At 45.2% G+C, this 16411-nt stretch overlaps 1 protein-coding gene across 1 annotated transcript in view; it reads left to right on the forward strand.

Annotated features, from left to right (window-relative positions):
• The first annotated feature begins 7744 nt into the window (after nt 1-7744).
• Nucleotides 7745-16411, forward strand: part of LOC138647890 (flavin-containing monooxygenase 5-like) — a 170202-nt gene continuing 161535 nt past the window's right edge. The window contains exon 1 of the mRNA XM_069737227.1: nt 7745-8012. Coding sequence (XP_069593328.1) covers nt 7881-8012 — 132 coding nt within the window. The 5' untranslated portion in view covers nt 7745-7880. The remainder of the gene's footprint in view (nt 8013-16411) is intronic.

Consider the following 16411-nt stretch of genomic DNA (forward strand, 5'->3'; position numbering starts at 1 on the left):
TCAAGACCACAATACGGTGCTTAGCTCCCTCAAGCCAATGTTGCCACTCCTCAAACGCCCACTTCATAGCCAACAACTCCCAATTGCCGACATCATAATTGCGTTCAGCAGGCGAAAACTTACGGGAAAAGAAGGCACACGGTTTCATCAAGGAACCAACAGAATCCCTCTGAGACAAAACGGCCCCTGCCCCAAACTCAGAAGCGTCAATCTCAATCTGAAACGGAAGAGAAACATCCGGTTGGCGCAACACCCGAGCAGAAGTAAATCGGCGTTTGAGCTCCTGAAAGGCAGAGACAGCCGCAGAGGACCAATTTGCCACATCAGCGCCTTTCTTAGTCAAATCGGTCAAGGGTTTAACCACGCTAGAGAAGTTAGCAATGAAACGGCAATAAAAATTTGCAAAACCCAAAAATTTCTGAAGGCTCTTCACGGATGTGGGTTGAATCCAATCATGAATGTTAGGGCAGTGAGAATTATTGTTAGGGCAGTGAGAATCTGGAATTGCTTGCCTGAGGAGGTGGTGATGGCGAACTCAGTCGAGGGGTTCAAGAGAGGCCTGGATGTCTTCTTGGAGCAGAACAATATTGTATCATACAATTAGGTTCTGTAGAAGGACGTAGATCTGGGGATTTATTATGATGGAGTATAGGCTGAACTGGATGGACAAATGTCTTTTTTCGGCCTTACTGTTACTATGTAATGGCCTGAACCTTAACCGGATCCATCTCCATAGATGAGGGAGAAAAAATGAAGCCCAAAAAAGAAACCTTCTGCACCCCAAAGAGACACTTAGACCCCTTCACAAACAAAGCATTGTCACAAAGGATCTGAAATACCATCCTGACCTGTTCCACATGAGACTCCCAATCATCGGAAAAAATCAAAATATCGTCCAAATATACAATCAAGAATTTATCAATATAAGTCCGGAAGATATCATGCATGAAGGACTGAAAAACAGATGGAGCATTAGTGAGCCCGAATGGCATCACAAGGTATTCAAAATGGCCTTCGGGCGTATTAAACGCAGTTTTCCATTCATCACCCTGCTTAATACGAATAAGATTATATGCCCCCCGAAGGTCAATCTTAGTAAACCAACTAGCCCCCTTAATCCTAGCAAACAAATCGGAAAGCAAAGGTAAAGGGTATTGAAACTTGCCCGTGATCTTATTCAAGAGGCTATAATCAATACAGGGTCTCAAGGAGCCATCCTTCTTAGCAACAAAAAAAAATCCCGCTCCCAACGGTGAAGAAGATGGCCGAATATGCCCTTTCTCCAAAGACTCCTTAACATAACTCCGCATGGCGCTATGTTCAGACACAGACAGGTTGAAAAGTCGGCCTTTAGGAAACTTACAGCCTGGAATCAAGTCAATCGCACAATCACAGTCCCTGTGCTGTGGAAGGGAACTGGACTTGGGCTCATCGAATACATCCTGAAAATCAGTCAAAAACTCTGGAATTTCAGAAGAGGAGATTGACATCAAAGGAACATCATTATGAACCCCCTGACAACCCCAACTAGTCACAGACATAGACTTCCAATCCAACACAGGATTATGTACCTGCAACCACGGAAAACCCAGCACGATAGCATCATGCAAATTATGCAACACCAGAAATAGACAATCTTCCAGATGGGCTGGCGCCATGCGCATGGTAACCTGTGTCCAAAACTGGGGCTTATTTTTAGCCAAAGGTGTAGCATCAATGCCCCTTAAAGGAATAGGGTTCTGCAAAGGCTGCAAGGGAAAACCACAACGCCTGGCAAACTCAAAGTCCATTAAGTTCAAGGCGGTGCCTGAATCCACAAACGCCATGACAGAAAATGATGACAATGAGCAGATCAAGGACACAGATAACAGAAATTTAGGTTATACAGTACTGATGGTAAATGAACTAGCGATCCTCTTTGTCTGCTTAGGGCAGACAGAAATGACATGAGAAGCGTCGCCACAATAATAACACAACCTATTCTGACGTCTGAATCCTTGTCGTTCCGTTCTAGACAGAATCCTATCACACTGCATTGGCTCAGGAATTTGTTCTGAGGACAACGCCACAGCGCGCACAGTTCTGCGCTCCCACAAACGCCGATCAATCTGAATGGCCAGAGACATAGAATCACTCAGACCGAAAGGCATGGGAAACCCCACCATAACATCTTTAACAGATTCAGAAAGACCCTTTCTGAAAATTGCCGCCAAAGCATCATCATTAGTGTTGAGCATTCCGATACCGCAAGTATCGGGTATCGGCCGATACTTGCGGTATCGGAATTCCGATACCGAGATCCGATACTTTTGTGGTATCGGGTATCAGTATCGGATCCATAGGGATGTGTAAAATAAAGAATTAAAATAAAAAATATTGATATATTCACCTCTCCGGCGGCCCCTGGACATCACGCTGGTAACCGGCAGGCTTCTTTGTTTAAAATGAGCGCCTTTAGGACCTGCGAATGACGTCGCGGCTTCTGATTGGTCGCGTGCCGCTCATGTGACCGCCATGCGACCAATCAGAAGCTGCGACGTCATTCTCATTCACTAAACTCCTAATTCTAGGAATTAAGGACCTGCAAATGACGTCGCGGCTTCTGATTGGTCGCGTGGCGGTCACATGAGTGGCACGCGACCAATCAGAAGCCGCGACGTCATTCGCAGGTCCTAAAGGTGCTCATTTTAAACAAAGAAGCCTGCCGGTTACCAGCGTGATGTCCAGGGGCCGCCGGAGAGGTGAATATATCAATATTTTTTATTTTAATTCTTTATTTTACACATTAATATGGATCCCAGGGCCTGAAGGAGAGTTTCCTCTCCTTCAGACCCTGGGAACCATCAGAATACCTTCCGATACTTGGTGTCCCATTGACTTGTATGGGTATCGGATATCGGTATCGGCGATATCCGATACTTTTCGGGTATCGGCCGATACTATCCGATACCGATACTTTCAAGTATCGGACGGTATCGCTCAACACTAATCATAATTCCATTTAGTCAACACAGACCATTTTCTAAAATTCTGACAATACAATTCTGCCGCCTCTTGACCCTGAGACAGGGCCAACAAGGTCTTCTCCGCTTGATCCACAGAATTCAGTTCATCATATAATAATCCTAAAGCCTGAAAAAGGAGTCTACATTAAGCAAAGCCGGATTCCCAGGGAAAATGCCCAATCCTGTGGATCGCCATGCAGCAGGGAGATGACGATTTTAACCTGCTGAATGGAATCACCGGAGGATCGAGGTCTCAGAGCAAAAAACAGTTTACAGTTGTTTTTAAAACTCAAAAATTTGGACCTGTCACCAAAAAGCAAATCAGGAGTAGGAATCTTCGGCTCTAAAGCAGGAGTCTGAACAATATAATCAGAAATACCCTGTACCCTAGCAGCAAGCTCTTCTACACGAGAAGGTAATTCCTGAACATCCATGCTAGCACAAGACTCCTCAGCCACCCAGAGAAAAAGAAGGAAGAGAAGACAAAACAGACTGCAGAAAAAAATGGCTCAACACCTTTCTTCCCTTCTTCTGAGATGCATTTAACTCATTATTGGCCAGTTGTACTGTTATGATCCGGTGACCTTGGAGCCGCATGAAACTTTCTCTGGAGTAGGTGGAAACTGTACTGATCGCATATCCTAAACTATCACCGCAACTAGAAGTAGCCATGGGGTGTGCCTAACAAACCCTAGGCACCTCGACACAGCCGGAGGACTAAATACCCCTATAGATGGAAATAGGAATGCTACCTTGCCTCAGAGCAGAACCCCAAAGGATAGGCAGCCCCCTACGAATATTGACTGTGACTAGGAGAGGAAAGACACACGCAGGCAGAAAACAGGATTAAGCAATAGCGGCCATTCTAGCTAAATAGGAAAGGATAGGACAGAATACTAAGCGGTCAGTATTAAAACCCTTCCAAAAATATCCACAGCAGATAATACAAAAAATTCCACCATCTAACTAAAGACGTGGAACGTATATCTGCAACCCAGAGAATCCAACAAGACTGAGAAAATACTGACACAGTCTAAGCTGGACAAGAAAAAACAAATGAATAGCACTGAATTATCAAGCACACAGCATGTGTGCCACAGAAACAAAACCACTTATCTTTGCTGAATTGGCAGTAAGGCAGGAGGAACCAGACAGAGGTCCAACACCTCCAAAGAACCATGGACAACTGGCAAGGACTAATGAATCCTGCACACCTAAATACCCCAGTCAGAACTGTAATCAGCAGATACACCTGACCAGGACTGCAACCCAGGGACAACTGCATTACCACCTACAACCACCGGAGGGAACCCAAAAGCAGTATTCACAACACTCCCCCTCCAGGTCCTGGCAGATCGGACATCAGAGACAGATCTGCACAGTGCACACAGAAGAGGAGGAGGCTGCATGTGATCAATATGTAAGTATTGCACCCATCCTCCTCTTCTGTGTGTCAGGAGCTGCCCCCACTCACCGCAGCGGGGGCAAAATACTGTGTGGAGGAGCTGGGGGGAAAATACTGTGTGGGGCATAATACTGTACAGGGGGCAATAATACTGTGCAGGGGGCAATAATACTGTGCAGGGGGCAATAATACTGTGCAGGGTCATAATACTGTGCAGGGGTGGGCATAATACTGTGCGGGGGGCATAATACTGTGTGGAGGAGCTGGGGGGGAATATTAAGCGGGGGCATAATACTGTGCGTTGGCATAATACTGTGGAGGAGCTGGGGTGGGAATTACTGTGCGGGACATAATACTGTGCAGGGGGCAATAATACTGAGCAGGGGGCAATAATACTGTGCGGGGGGGCATAATACTGTGTGGATGAGCTGGGGGGAAATACTGTGCGGGGCATAATACTGTGTGGGGGGGCATAATACTGTGTGGAGGAGCGGGGAGCCCATAATACTGTATGGAGGAGCTGGGGCATAATACTGTGTGGAGGAGCTGGGGGGCGTAATACTGTGTGGAGGAGCGGGGGTCCCATAATACTGTGTGGAGGAGCTGGGGGCATAATACTGTGTGGAGAAGCCCGGGGGCCCACAATACTGTATGTAGGAGCAGGGGGCCCATGATGTGCTGTATGGAGGAGCATTACATGGGGCCCGTAATACTATATGGAGGACTATGAGGTGCCCATAATACTGTATGGAGGAGCATTATATGGGGCCAATAATAGTGTATGGAGGAGCATTATATGGGGCCAATAATACTGTATGGAGGACTATGTGGTTGCCCATAATACTGTATGGAGGACTATGAAGTGCCCGTAATACTGTATGGAGCACTATGTGTTGACTATAATACTGTATGGCGGACTATGAGGTGCCCATAATACTGTATGGAGGACTATGTGGTTGACCATAATACTGTATGGAGGACTATGAGGTGCCTGTAATACAGTATGGCGCACTGTGTGGTGCCTATATTTTGTACTATATCTGTTTTTTATCTGTGCATCAGGAATCGTGGCATGTGTTAAAGGGGCCCATGAAAACCTGGAGCCGACCCTGGCGACAACGCACATCAAGATGAATACCGGCTGCTACTGTGACCGGGTGCTCTGCTCTGTGACAGGCCATGTGTTGAAGTCACATAGCAGTTTTGTTAAATGACTCCTGCAGCCTTTGATAGGCCGGCGGCCTTTCAATGTTACTGCTATGTGACGTCAGCGCGCAGCCTGTCACAGAGCAGAGCGCCCTGTCACAGCTGCAGTCGGCAGCCATTGTAATGACCACACCGAATATGAAGCCAAAAGAGGATGCTGGGGAGCGCAAGAAGGTGAGAAGAATCCCCCCCTCTTTAGTTGGGCAAGGTAGTGGCCATAGGGACGGACATAGGGGCCCAGGGAGGGTACATTAAATAAAAGGGCCCAGGATGAGGACATTATTACTGGAAGGGGCCCAGGATAGGGACCTTATTCAGGTGGACATCGGGGTTCAAGATAGAGACATTAAATAAAGGGACCAAGGATCTGGCACCTTATTAAATAAAGGGGTGACATAATTACTGTATTGAGGTCAGGATGTGGAACATACATTATTGGTTTATGGTGGCAAATGGGGACATAATTGCTGTAGGGGCCAATCAGGGGACATTATTACTGCTGTAATTTACTTTTCATCTTACTGTCTTCCATGGGGAGAACAAAAGGGTCCTGCTACTGAGCAGGGTGGCACTATGTCTTTTTTTTCTTCCTCTGAGGCCGGTTTCACACGTCAGTGGCTCCGGTACGTGAGGTGACAGTTTCCTCACGTACCGGAGACACTGACTCACGTAGACACATTCAAATTAATGTGTCTCTCTCTGCACATGTCAGCGTGTTTTCACGGACCGTGTGTCCGTTTGGAAAACATGGAGACATGTCAGTGTTCGTGGGAGCGCACGTATTACACGGACCCATTAAAGTCAATGGGTCCGTGTAAAACACGTACCGCATACGGATGTTGTCCGTGTGCAGTCCGTGTGCCGTGCATGAGACAGCGCTACTGTAAGCGCTGTCCCCCCGCATGTGGTGCTGAAGCACCATTCATTTCTTCTCTCCAGCATCGTTCGCTGGAGAGAAGATATGAAAAATCTTTTTTTTTTGTTGTTGTTTTAAAAAAGATCCCTGTCCCCAACCCCCTCCCACCCCCTGTGCGCCCCCCGCTGTTAATAAAATACTTACCCGGCTCCCTCGCTGGCGCTGCTTCCTGTCCTCGCCGCAACTTCTCCTGTATGAGCGGTCACGTGGTGCCTTCCATTACAGTGATGAATATGCGGCTCCACCCCTATGGGAGGTGGAGCCGCATATTCATCACTGTAATAGACACCCCAGAGTAATACACCATTCAACAACCCCCACACCCAACAGTTACATTTGCAGCTTAATGTTCACTTTTTTTGCTCTAACTATGAAGATTATGAAACAGTAAAAAACAAAAAGTGAGTCCAAATCTTACGTAATCTGTCCAGATGGAAACTTGCCATCTACTGTCTGGAGGAAAAGAGAAACGCCTGTTTATCAGTTAGTCTTTAAAGGAGAAATCAGTTTCAGAATTTTTCTTCACCTTTTTGGCCGCTTGCCTTTAAAACAAAATAGTTTTTGAACCCTAAGGTGCTAATTCAATACAGCGAATATTGAACAGACATAGGACAACTTGTATTTCCAGACCAACTCAGAGAATTCCTCCATCAATACATATTAAAAAAATGTTAACTGGGTGAAATACTCCCATAACAATAGAGTACATATAAAGGACCGAATGCAGTAACGGAGACCATCTACCAATTAGTACAATAATATAATTTTTATTAGAATATGATTAAAAAAATGAAATGATGGGTTAATAAGGAGGGCATACAGACAAAAAGGAGAGAATTGTCATTACGGCAAAAACTTGGATTACGGTACATCAATAAGTAAATAAATACTACTACAAGGTTATGTCGCTTTAGTGGAGTAACTTGCATCAGAAATGTACTCCAGTCCCTAAACTTAGGAAATAAACAAAAACAACAACAATATCAGAATACTCTTTCCATCCACAGATTACACTTAGCCTTAATCATGACAGGTATCATCTGAAAATGGACGCATTGTCAAGTATCCTAAATATGATGGAAGAATTAAACATCTATATACAAAAATGTGTTTGGAAAATATCATGTTGTTTCCCCTTTAAGCCAGGCAAGCAGTTTCTAGTTTGCACATACATGGCACCGTTCCATTTGGACATCATCACTGCGGCTTGTTTAAACATATTTCTCACAGTTGAAGAAAACAAGTGGTGAGCAGCGACGTGGAGCTTTCTGGAGGCCGTTTTAGTCTTCTTATTTTATCGGTGGTAATCAGAGCTTTCACTTTTTAGTGATCAGCAACTTCTGAAGTCATGGTGAAGAAAATTTGTATAATTGGGGCAGGTTCTAGTGGTTTGACAGCAATAAAATGCTGTCTAGATGAAAATTTGGAGCCCATCTGCTTTGAATCATCTGACGATATCGGAGGCTTATGGAGGTTCAAGGTAAGTGCAAAAATTAAGTCCATGTTTACACAGTGCAGTTCTGTTGCATTTTCCGCATGTTTTTGAGAGTCTTGAAAGAATGTCATGTCAGATAATGCTATTAACCTGCAAATATAGGGTTAATAGCATTATAAGGGTGCCTGGCCATCAGGCTAAAAGTGCAGCACCTGGGAGAAAATAAACTTTATATCTTCTGAGTGCTGCTGACATTGGGTGCGGTCAGACTGCTGTATCGCAATCCTCATACTGGCAATCTGCTTTCCTGACCTGAGCGATGATGGCTGCATAGAAATACATGCTATCAAGCTCAGGTCAGAAGAGCTGCTAGTCCGAAAGTTATGATGCGATTCTTGTACAAGCAATATGGCCGTCTGACTGCACCCTTTCCGTTATACAGACATGTGGGTGTGGCTACAGTCACAGATCACAGCACTATGAGCAAATCCTTTTCAAAATAAACAAAAACAAAAAAAAAAAACACAAAACTGTGAGAACATACCCTGATAGTTAAAAATGCATAAAAGTAACACATGAAACACCATGTCTACATCTGCTTCAATACAGCAACAAAAACCATGTATTTTTATAAAACCTCACAAAAAAGCAAGTTTTTTAACTTTTTATAGAAGGTGTGTCAGCGTGGATTTTGTTTTCTCTGTAAATAATCTACATGTGTAAACTTGCTGTAATATTACCTTTCTCCACAACTGCTGCAGAAGGTAATAATAATAATAATAATTTTATTTATATAGCACCAACATATTCCGCAGCGCTTTACAAATTATAGAGGGGACTTGTACAGACAATAGACATTACAGCATAAGGCCAGTCTCACACGTCCAGATAATTCCGGTACCGGTACCCCTATGGGAGGTGGAGCCGCATATTCATTACTGTAAATGAGTGGCCCCACGTGACCGCTCATACAGTACAAGGTGCGGCCAGGACAGGAAGCAGCGAGGGAGCCGGGAGCTGGGTGAGTAGGGGGGGGACCTGGATCTGGATTTTACACACTATTAATCATATCTTCTCTACAGCAAACGCTGCTGCAGGGAAGTTATGAATGGCGGATTAAGCACCAGTGGGGGGGACAGCGCTTAATGTAGCGCTGTCTCCTGCACGGCACACGGACTACACACGGACAACGTCCGTGTGCGGTACGTGTTTTACACGGACCCATTGACTTTAATGGGTCCGTGTAATCCGTGCACTCCCACGAACACTGACATGTCTCCGTGTGCCAAACACGGAGACATGTCAGTGTTCGTGGGAGCGCACGGATCACGGTCCACAAAAAATCAATGACATCTGCACAGATGCATTGATTTTAATGTGTCTACGTGTGTCAGTGGCTCCGGTACGTGAGGAAACTGTCACCTCAGGTACCGGAGCCACTGACGTGTGAAACCGGCCTAACAGAAATCACAGTTCAAGGTAAGTATAGAAGCCTTGCCCAGTCTTCAGCAAAGATCTGCAGCTCATGCCAGCTGACAGCTGTTTTGTCCCCAGTATATTCCTGAGCATGTAGATCACCCCTCTGCATACAGCTTCGTATCTGTAGACCTTCCTCACGCATTTAGTCAGGGAGGAGATGATCTGAACAAGGAAACCGTCCCCCTCCACTTTTCATCTATGAGCTTTCTCTCCCTGACCTCAACCCTTTGGGATAAACTAGAACAGATTGTGGGCTAGGCCCCATCATCCAATATCGGTGTCTTTCCTCACAAATGCTCCTCTGAATTAATGGGAAAAGAATTCCCATAAATATTCTGCAATACAGTAGAAAGGCTTCCCAGAGGAATGGAAGCTGTTTTAGGGGGGACTGACTTATTAATAATTGCTATGGATTTAAAATGTGTTGTCATAAAGGTATGTGTCAAAGCATACCTTCCAACTTTTGAAGAACAGAAAGATGGAAAAATTATGCGGCATGTGTAGTGCTCGATGGGACAATTTGACCACGCCCCTAGGGACACCCAAACCACGCTCCATTACTATTTCTTTCTACCCTGGCAGGCTGGGTGGCAGTGAGAGGCATTCAGAAGATGCTGGAGACTGCAGGACATAGGTCGGTGAATACGGATGAGTGTATAGCACTCGGACCAGTATTCATCTATGGGGCAGCTCACATCAGCATTTTTTTCCTCGACCATTTGCACCGTGCGAGTGAAATCACGGCATGCTGCGATTGTCCCAGACACTCGGCCGAGACATGTCTCACTCGCACCCATATGAGCCTATATCATTTGAGTGGTGTCCGATATACGCTGCCTTCAGCAATGGAGGAGATGGAGAAATTCATTTCTCTGCCTCCTCCGCAGCTGTGGTCAAATTCTTTCTGTGCGAGAGGCTCGGAGCACAGACACACGACACTCGGTTTCCGCTTGCCGCAGAGCAGGAGCTGAGAGTCATTAACATTTCCCATCCCATGCTCTCTCTCAGATGCCATACGCTAGTCTGACCCTGGCCATAGACACACATCTGGGACTGTCCTTGTATCCTGTACGATTGGGACTAGAGATGAGCAGATCGATTCACAAGACTCCTGTCCAGCTCGGTGGTACTTGGCGGCAGGACCGGAGGTCTGCAAATCTCTTACCTTCCAGCATCCCCGGCTCAGCTTTTGAGTAGCAAAAGCTGGCGAACGCAACGTCATCTGTGCTTCATGCTCTTCACATGCTCTAGTTGGTGCTTATTGATTTATTTTTTTGTTCATTCATAGTTATGGCAGCCATAACTTGCTATTTTTTACATAGCTTTACTGCATGACATCGGGTTCTTTGTGTCTGTAAAGCCATGTTCACAGGTTGCATAAATAAAGTTTATTGCTTTCTGTATGTGTCCACACCAAGTCACACAATAACCACCCTCTGATTATTGCAGTTTTGTTGCATTTTTTATGCTGTGCTTTTGGTGCAAATATGAAGCAGTGTTTTTAAAAAAATTTTGTGTAGTACAGAAAAACTTTGATTCTGCATTTAAAAAAGAAACTGCAGTTTTTTGCTCCCCTTCTTCCTAGGTAGAGCCATAACTTTTTTTTCCATTAATATGGCCATGTGAGAGCTTGTTTTATGCGGGACGAGTTGTACTTTTGAATGACACCATTGGTTTTACTGGAAAAATTGAGAAGATAGCAGCACACCACTAATGAAAAAATGAAAAAACTTTATTCAGGCATAGCAAGCCATATTAAAAACATGAAAATTCTTATGCGTTTCAGGTGCATGCAGCATCCTTATGGCTCCTTCTCACTTGTGCGAGACTCGGATGAGTCTCGCATGACAATACCTCGGTGCTGCTGCCGGCACAGAGGAGCGGAGTGTGTGGATGCATGTATTCCTATGCGGCCGCATGCTCCGATCTGACTGCGGGGTGCAGAGCCGGGTTTTAACCATGCAAGACTCATCCGAGTTGCTTGCAAGTGAGAAGGAGCCCTAAGGGCTCTTTTCCATTTGCGATAAACACGTTCGTGTCTCGCATGTGAAAACCAAGCTCTGGTGCCGGCACTCCAGAGCGGAGCATGCAGCTCCATGTGTTGCTAGGCGGCCGCACGCTCCGCTCTGGAGTGCTGGTGCCAGAACTTGGTTTTCACATGTGAGACACGAACGTGTTTCTCGCAAATGGAAAAGAGCTCTAAGGCATAGGATATACAATTAAAATCACAGCCAGAATAAATATCAATGAACAACCAATCACAGATGACAAATAATTACATATGCACAAAGTGTGTTTGCAAACACAGCAGCAAAAAAAAAAACATAGAAAAAAACAGATCAAACATAATGAAAATTACCATATCGTATACTGGGAAACGGGGGGAAATTCCAAGTTTGGTGAAACTGCAAAAAAGTTAAATTCCACAATATTTTTTATTTACTTTTTGCCATGTTCACTAAATGCTAAAACTGACCTGCCATTATGATTCTCCAGGTCATTCTGAGTTCACAGATACCAAACATATCTAGGTTCTTTTTATTTAAGTGGGGAAAAAATCCAAAGTTTGTTTAAAAATAAAAATAATGTAAAAAAAAAACGCCATGTTCCGAAACCCGTAGCGTCTCCATTTTTTCAGGGGCTAGGTGAGGGCTTATTTTTTGCACACCGAGCTGATGTTTTCATCTATACCATTTTGGTGTAGATACAATATTTTGATCGCCTGTTATGGCATTGCATTGCAATGTTACAGGCAACCAAAAAACGTAATTCTGGTGTTTTTTTATTTATTTTTTCTTGTTATGCCATTTACCATTAATTGTTTTTATATTTTGATAGGCCTTTCAGAATTCAGCAATACCAAATATGTGTATTTCTTATTTTTCATTTTACTTCGAATGGGGCAAAAAAGGAGGATATGAAATTTTTTAAGAAAAATATTTAGATTTTTAAGACCTTTCTTTTTTACACTTTTTACTTGCTTCAAAACCTTTTTTAGGAGACTTGAAGTTGTGATCTTCTGATCGTTTGTGCTACACATAGCAGGGTTTCATTTACTATGACGCTCATAGCAGATCCGCAATGAACAACCAAGGGGGGTTCCTACAGACCCAGTTGTCATGCCAACTCATCAGCGCCACGTGATCATGTGACAAGTAGGGTTGAACGAAACGGATCGGACAAATTCAAAAACCGCTGACTTTCGGCAAAGTCGGGTTTCATGAAACCTGACCCGATCCTAGTGTGGGATCGGCCATGAGGTTGGCGATCTTCGCGCCAAAGTCGCGTTTTGTATGACGCTTTCAGCACCATTTTTCAGCCAATGAAGGAGGACGCAGACTATGGGCAGCGTGATGACATAGGTCTGGGTCCCCACCATCTTGGAGAAGGGCATTACAGTGATTGGCTTGCTTTCTGCAGCATCACAGGGGCTATAAAGGGGCGTGCACGCCGACCGCCATCTTACTTCTGCCGACCTTAGCATAGGGAGATGTTGCTGCAGCTTCATCAGAAGAAGGGATATAGTTAGGGAGGGAAAATTAAGCCCTGAAACTGCTTGTGCTGTAGCGATTTCCACTGTCCAACACCACCATTTTTGCAGGCACAGTGGAGGCTATATTTTTGTGCATCAGCTCTGTAGCTTATTAGGCTGCCTTATAAGGCTCCCTGATAGCTGCATTGCTGTTTGCATGCTGCTGTGCAAACCAATTGCTTTGTTAAAAGCAAAAATCTTGTTGCTCCTTTCTGCACAGTTATCTTGTTTATTTGTCCACACTTTTGTGTGCAGCAGTCCTTTTTATTGCTGCCATACTTGTCTTGAGATCATTGTAGGGAGATTGAAATTGTACTACAGTCCTTGTATTTTTTCATATATCTTTCAGCTACTTTCTGCCACTTAGGGCAGTCCCACACGTCCAGATAATTCCGGTACTGGAAAAATCAGTACCGGAATTATCCGTGTCCGTCTGCCCGTGCGTTTCTGTGGCACATCAGTGTGGCACACGTGTGCCGCCCGTGTGCCCACTGGCTACCACACGCACCGTACAGGAGACAGCGCTAAAGTTTAGTGCTGTCCCCTGCATCTGGTGCTGAAGCCGCCATTCATATCTTCCCTGCAGCAGCGTTTGCTGTAGAGAAGATATGAATATTCCTTTTTTTGTTTGTTTCTCGTGTTTAAAATAAATATCCATGACCCCACCCCCCTCCCATCCCCTGTGCGCCCGCCCGCTGTTCTTAAAATACTCACCCGGCTCCCTCGCTGGCTGGCGCTGCTTTCTGTCCTGGCCGCACCTTCTACTGTATGAGCGGTCACGTGGGGCCGCTCATTTACAGTAATGAATATGCGGCTCCACCCCTATGGGAGGTGCAGCCGCATATTCATGACTATAATCGGCGGCCCCACGTGACCGCTCATACAGTAGAAGCTGCGGCCAGGACAGGAAGCAGCACCAGCCAGCGAGGGAGCCGGGTGAGAATTTTAAGAACAGCGGGCAGGCGCACAGGGGGTGGGAAGGGGGTGGGGACATGGAACTTTATTTTAAACACGAGAAACAAAAAAAAAAAAGGAATATTCATATATTCTCTACAGCAAATGCTGCTGCACGGAAGATATGAATGGGGCTTGAGAACCAGTGGGGGGGACAGCACTTACTGTAGCGCTGTCTCCTGCACGGCACACGGACTGCACACGGACAACGTCCGTGTGCGGTACGTGTTTTACACGGACCAATTGACTTTAATGGGTCCGTGTAATCCGTGCGCTCCCACGAACACTGACATGTCTCCGTGTTTGGCACACGGAGACATGGTCCGCAAAAATCATTGACATCTGCACAGATGCATTGATTTCAATGTGTCTACATGTGTCAGTGGCTCCAGTACGTGAGGAAACTGTCACCTCACGTACCGGAGCCACTGACGTGTGAAACCGGCCTTACATTGTGTTGTTTTATGCACAGGGCCTAAGGTTTGGTTTAGTCTCCCCCCCAGGAAAGTGATATTCAAATTATCACAAAGTGGATATATTTCAGTCCTGTTAGTTTGTGGTATATCAGCCAGCCACTTTCTGCCACTTACATTGTGTTGTTTTATGCACAGGGCCTGAGGTTTGGTTTAGTCTCCCCCCCCCCAGGAAAGTGATATTCAAATTATGACAAAGTGGATATATTTCAGTCCTGTTAGTTTGTGGTATATCAGCCAGCCACTTTCTGCCACTTAGGTATCGTTGTTATACGCACTGGGCCTAAGTTGTGGTTCAGTCTCCCAAAAAAACAGGGGAGATTCAAATTCTCACAAAGTGGATATACTTCTGTCCTGTTAGTTTGTCGTATATCAGCCAGCCACTTTCTGCCACTTAGATTGCGTTGTTATATACACTGGGCCAAAGTTGTGGTTCAGTCTCCCAAAAAAACAGGGGAGATTCAAATTCTCACAAAGTGGATATACTTCTGTCCTGTTAGTTTGTCGCATATCAGCCAGCCACTTTCTGCCACTTAGATTGCGTTGTTATATACACTGTGCCTAAGTTGTGGTTCAGACAGAAAAAAGTCAAAACCGCACCCTTTTTTTTCTTTGCAAATAAAGGTCTCAGCGGACACAGGGGCGCACATCCAGAACCAGGGAGCCCATCCCGGACAAAGTACCAAGACTTCAATGAAAAAAGACAGCGCCACTGGCGCTGTCTTTTTTCTTTGAAGTCTTGGTAAGTTGTGGTTCAGTGTCCCAAAAAAAGGGGAGATTCAAATTCTCACAAAGTGGATATACTTCTGTCCTTTTAGTTTGTCGTATATCAGCCAGGCACTTTCAGCCACTTACATTGTGTTGTTTTTAGCACAGGGCCTGATTTTTTGGTCAGTCTCCCCAAAAAAGGGGAGATTTAAAATCTCAACATATTTATATACACCTTCTACCTTGTTTTACAGTACCATATAACGGTTGTTATTTTGGTTAGATTTTCCAAAAAATGAGGAAGTCAGGTGGAAGAGGCCGTGGGCAGTGGTTGTGAGCTGGTACTGATGGTGGTGGTGGTGCATCTGGTTGTAGTGGCAAAAGCACACTAGCACCTAAGGCTGGAAGTGTTGAGCCAGCGTCATCATCTGGCTACACAAGGCCTCGAAGGCTCCCTTATCTGGGAGTAGGAAAACGGCTTTTAAAGCCGGAGCAGCAGGAAAAAGTTTTGGCTTTCCTTGCTGACTCAGCCTCTAGCTCTTTCGCCTCCTCTTAAGAAAGTTCCAAATAAAAAGCAGCGAGTCGTCAGTGGATGCTCCCGGTCAGGAACAAGACGTTTCCTTGTGTCCTTCACCCAAACCAAAAGTGAAGGATGCGTCAGGCGACACTACAGGTTACTCCATGGAGCTCTTTACACAAACCGTGCCTGGGTTAGAACGGGAAATTGTTAACTGCCCATTACAAGATGAATCGGACATGGAGTGAACTGATGCACAGCCACAGCTAGATTATAATGCTGTTCCATTGACTCAGATCACTACATTGCCCTCGCAATGTACTGAGCCAGAATCTGACCCTGATGAGACTATGGTGCCCCATCCCAAACGCTATTGCACCTAACACGGTGACACAGAGGAAGGTGCACATGACATTGAAGAGGAGATGATAGATGACCCAGTTGTTGACCCAGATTGGCAGCCATTGGGGGAAGAGGGCGCTGCTGCCAGTAGCTCAGAAGCGGAGGAGGATGATCCGCAGCAGCCATCTACATCGCAACAGCTGTCATCTGGCAGGCCCGTATCAGGCCAAAAATGTTTCTCAAAAACAAAAACAGTTTTAGGACAGCGTGGCCATCCGGTGAAAGTAGCACAGCGTGCAATGCCTGAAAAGGTACTCCATAGTAGGAAGAGTGCAGTGTGGCAATTTTTTAACCAATATCCGAATGATCAGTCAAAAGTTATCTGTAAGAAATGCTCAAAGACCTTTAACAGAGGGAAGAATCTTCAAAATTTAAATAC

Source organism: Ranitomeya imitator, chromosome 8 (assembly GCF_032444005.1).
Source record: "Ranitomeya imitator isolate aRanImi1 chromosome 8, aRanImi1.pri, whole genome shotgun sequence".
In the NCBI taxonomy this organism is placed as follows: domain Eukaryota; kingdom Metazoa; phylum Chordata; class Amphibia; order Anura; family Dendrobatidae; genus Ranitomeya; species Ranitomeya imitator.